The sequence below is a fragment of the Nannobrachium achirus genome (assembly GCF_963921795.1).
Source record: "Nannobrachium achirus genome assembly, chromosome: 20".
Classification (NCBI taxonomy): Eukaryota; Metazoa; Chordata; class Actinopteri; order Myctophiformes; family Myctophidae; genus Nannobrachium; species Nannobrachium achirus.
In genome coordinates this window covers 9,075,511-9,080,033 of record NC_137827.1, presented here as the reverse complement: position 1 = coordinate 9,080,033, position 4,523 = coordinate 9,075,511, and the positions used below count along the sequence as shown (strand labels likewise).

The 4,523-nt window shown below is 44.6% G+C and overlaps 1 protein-coding gene across 1 annotated transcript; it reads left to right on the top strand.

The window, feature by feature from the left end:
* Nucleotides 1-2,325, top strand: LOC308305909 (prominin-1-A-like; the record flags this gene model as incomplete). Its single annotated transcript, XM_080750805.1, has 3 exons — nucleotides 1-546; nucleotides 877-1,566; nucleotides 1,885-2,325. The coding sequence occupies 3 exons, from the start codon at nucleotides 1-3 to the stop codon at nucleotides 2,323-2,325; spliced, it is 1,677 nt and encodes a 558-aa protein (XP_080606931.1).
* Between the last annotated feature and the right edge of the window lie 2,198 nt (nucleotides 2,326-4,523).

The window sequence follows — 4,523 nt, the reverse complement described above, 5'->3', positions numbered from 1 at the left end:
ATGATCCAACCAAACCATTTTCCATTAAATCTGACTGTACGAATTTTGGATGATTATAAAGACGCGCTGTCAGATGAAGAGACCATCAGAGAATTGTTACTGTATGAGGCTGGATTCTTGGTGTGTGCAGTCATAGGGATCCTGTACATCGTGTTGATGCCAGTGATCGGTGGCATCCTGGCATGTTGTCGCTGCCGCGGCCACTGTGAAGGGGGAATGTACCTGCAGACGCAGACCCCCCGCATCATCACTATCAGGAGAGCTCTCTACTGGAGTCTCTTCATAACCACAGCCATAGTACTATTGGGGAACATCTACATGTACATGAGTAATGCAGCCTTCAATGTGGATGTGGACCAAATCAGTGACACTTTAAACGACCTTCATAGCTACTTCACCGCTGTACCACAGCACATTGGCCATGTGATGAATGAAAGCTATGAGATTTTTGATGAGTTTACCAAAAGCCTTAACACTACGGGTGAGAAGCTGGGTCCAGAGACCAAGAAAGGATTAGAAGGAAGATTGAACAAAGCCCTGGACTTGGTTAGACGTATGGACACATTCAATCATGAAGATGCCAAAAATAATCTGACTAGTTTACAAGCAATTGTTGATCAAGCACACACACTCACAACCCTCTTCCGGGAGAGTGTAGGCAACAAAGATGAGGACGGGGATACTGGGGCAATCGGCAAAATAAAAAAGGCCATTGAAAAACTTGGTGAGGCTAACCCTAACCTGAAAAGGACTTTAAAGGAATATATTCAAAAACTGCAGGTGATTCGAGGAGCATTCAATTTTCAGTATATTCACACAGATTTTAAAAGATTCCAGGATGCAGTTGATGCAGTGAAGTGGGACTCTGTCATCCAGGATGGAGAGGGATATTTGAACAGCATCCAACAGAATGTCACCAACGACATCAAGAATGTAGTTGAAGTTACAAAGGACAAACTGGAGAACACTAAACTCCAGATCTCCCAGGTAACCAGTGACCTGATTGTCTCCGTCTCAACCAACGTGACTGATACTTTGCGACAGCTCCAGAAAAACATCAACATGATAGCTCCAGACGTTGAGAGAACAGAGCACATTACCAGGGCAGTAGGAATGGTCCTGTGCTGTATGGTCCTCCTAGTTGTTGTGTGTAATATCCTGGGTCTGATTCTGGGCCCTCTGGGAGTGGAGCCTAACATGGACCCCACAGATTGGTCTCGCACTTCACACTATGGAGGCAACTTCCTGTTGACGAGTGCAGGTTTCATCTTTCTGTTCTCCTGGCTGCTCATGGGGGTGGCATTAATACTGTTTGTGGCAGGAGGGAACACCTATGCCCTGGTGTGTAAGCCCTGGCACAATAGAGAGCTGTTAAAGCTTATTGACACTTCACACCGGATTGGATTAGGCCCATTGCTGGGATTGAAAAGCAACCTCAAACTCACTGATATTTACAGTGACTGCCTGAATAACACGTCTTTGTGGTCCACACTACGCATGCATGAGCTTGTAAACCTGGAGGAGGTTATCAACGTGTCCCGATACACAGATGAGATCCTGAGTCATGTTACAATCACTCCAGTTTCTTTGCTAAGCGATCAAGTTCAAACGGATATCACCGACCTCTATGTTGTGGCCCAGGATATTGAATCCAAACCGTTTATGCAGCATATCAACAGGACATACCACCATACATATTCCGACCTCTACACAATCCGGAATGAGCTTAAACAAATAGTTGAACCTCCGGGACATGTTATGACACAACTTGATCTTGCAACGCAAAACCTGGACGGTGCAATGGCCAAAATAAAAATAGATCCTGACAACTCAGCCTCTGTCACTCTCTGGACGTCAATATGTAAGCTCAATTTGACCACTCAGAATCTTCTATCCAATGTGGATAAAATGTGTGGAAATGTCAGAGAGGTGTTGAGTGAAGTGAAAAAAGCAGAAGAATTCCTCAACATCAATGCAACGCAGATCATGAAGATGTTTGTCGACCTTCAGCTGGGCAATGTCTCCGTCATGTATTCTGAGTGGGCTAAACTGACACAGCAAGTGAGTCGCTGTAGTCCAGTGGCCAGAGCCGTTGACTCAGCAGGGAAAATAGTTTGTGAAAACATGGTGGAACCTCTGAACACTTTCTGGTTTAGTCTGGGCTTGTGTTTGATGTTCTTTGTCCCCAGCATCATCATTTCTATCAAACTGGCAAAGTACTACAGGAGAATGCTGGAATCAGATATGTACTACAGGAGAATGCAGGAAATGGAATCAGATAGGACTGTCAACAATAACAATCACCTAGAGGCCCCAGTTGATTGAAATTATTTGAGCCAAGCAGTTTTTTTTTACCCTTTACTTAGGGGTAGGGCAGCAATGCTTTCTGTCCCTCTTGTTGTCTCCGTAAGGCCAAAGGCATTTTTTCAGTCTGTGTGTCCTTCTGTCCCTCCATCCGTCCGTCTGTTAACAGCTAAGTTCCGGCAGTGGCCGGTACCGATCTCCGTGAAACTGCACGCATATTCCCTAAATACTAAACAAAAATAACTAATTAATATTATACAGGGGGTTGGTACCATCTGAGGGATAGTGATTTTTGTCAAGGTATAGGCTACATGGACTTACTAGAAATTTTAACTGTCCTACCGCTACCAGGAATTCAACCCCTCCCTCTGTCACTCTCTCTCTCTCTCTCTGACTGAAACCTGTTGGACCGCCACCACTCTCTCCCCCTCCTTCTTCCCCACTCTCTGTCTCACTCTAATGATGTTAATGTATTGTATTTTGTGAAATGAGCCAGCCAATGTATGTTATATATATATATATATATATATATATATATATATATATATATGGTAACCGGTAGAGTCGCCGGAATGAAGGTCGCCGGAAAACGTGGAAGAGTCGCCGAGGAAGGCTCACCAATTTTGGTGGAATTCTCGCCTGCCAGACTTGGTATTGTCGCCGACAGCTTTTACATGTCGCCGACAGTGTCGCCGATGTGTTTGGAATAGTCGCCTATATTTATAAATCATATAAAAACGGCACAGATGCCCAAAATAGACAACAAAGGGAGTGCTAGTTATGTCTATCAAATATGGTTTTATGTGAAGCCAATCAAAGCTCAGAGTTTTGAGAATCAATGTCGGGAAATATCCATTTTGGGACAGGAGCACACTGGAGTCTGGAGAGCTGCATGGTAGATCAGCCAACGTTTAAATATTTAGATTTAATAGGGACACTATGAGGTGACGTTTTATCTTTTTAAATCGCTTCATTGACCCAGCGAATGAAACTGGTGTCTTTCTTTGCTTCCAAAACGCGATTTGGACACAGTATGGACAAAGCAGCAAAAGAAAGATTAAAAGCCTACTTTGAAATTCAAAGTAGGCCTAAATACAAAGTGCATTTGTATGGACATTTAACTTGGGCCTTTCACAGCATTTTGTTCCAAAAATGTGTTTTGCAAAAATTGACCCGCTGGTGGCGCTATAACAGGCCAATGTGAGAAGGGTGGCATCTGTTCCTTGGCCTAGTGGGAATGTGTGTGCAAAATCTCACACACATAGCAGGCTGCGTTTGAGACATTTTGTTCAAAAAGGAGCAATCCTGCAAACCTTGGAATTCAATGTTAGCCAATTAGATAGAAATATGATATCTGACAAATCCGTCATGATTACATCATTGTAGAGATACTGTATACTGATTTGTGTGATTTTCGGATAAAATCTGAAGGAGTAATATCGAAGAATGTGTTTTACATACTGTAAGTCGGCCTTCTGGTGGCGCTATAAATGGCAGATGTGAAAAATGCAGGGCACAGGTTTTTCCTTGGCCTCTGGGAAGTGTGCATACAAAGTTTTACACTAATCGGTGGTTATAGGTAAAAGCACAAATTGGCCTCTACACAACATGTATGCAAAAGACTGTAGGCCTATATGCAACAGACATAAAAAACTGTAATACTATGCACCTGGACAGTTTGATGATGTATTGTACATAGTAAGCCTTGCTGAGCTATGAAGACCATATGAATCGGCGAGCCATGAATCTCATAGGGCAGGAGCCTATCTCCTGTTTCTGTAGCGTAAGGGTCGATCCATACCGTTATAAGGAGCCTAACTAAGTTCGGTTCGGCCCTAGGCGAACCCAAATATGGTTCGCATCCCCCGGTTCGGGGGGGCGTCAACCTACTAAATTCGGCTCTACGGTGCTGACGAAATGTTGTGACCTCCCGACTTCATTTCGGTACTCAGCGGTGTCTTCTCATTCATTCAGCCCGGCTTCACGTTCATATTCTCGGCTGTGAATCCAAGGAAACAGCGGTCGTTGGGAGGGAGACACGCCGACTTCCAAATGCTTGTGTGGCCGTCTTTTGGGCATCGCAGAGCGGACACAAGTCAGCCTGGCTCTGGCTGGAGACGAAGAGTGGTGGACTGGGAGGCGCGCGCGCGACACACACACACACACACACACACACACACACACACACACACACACACACACACACACACACACACACG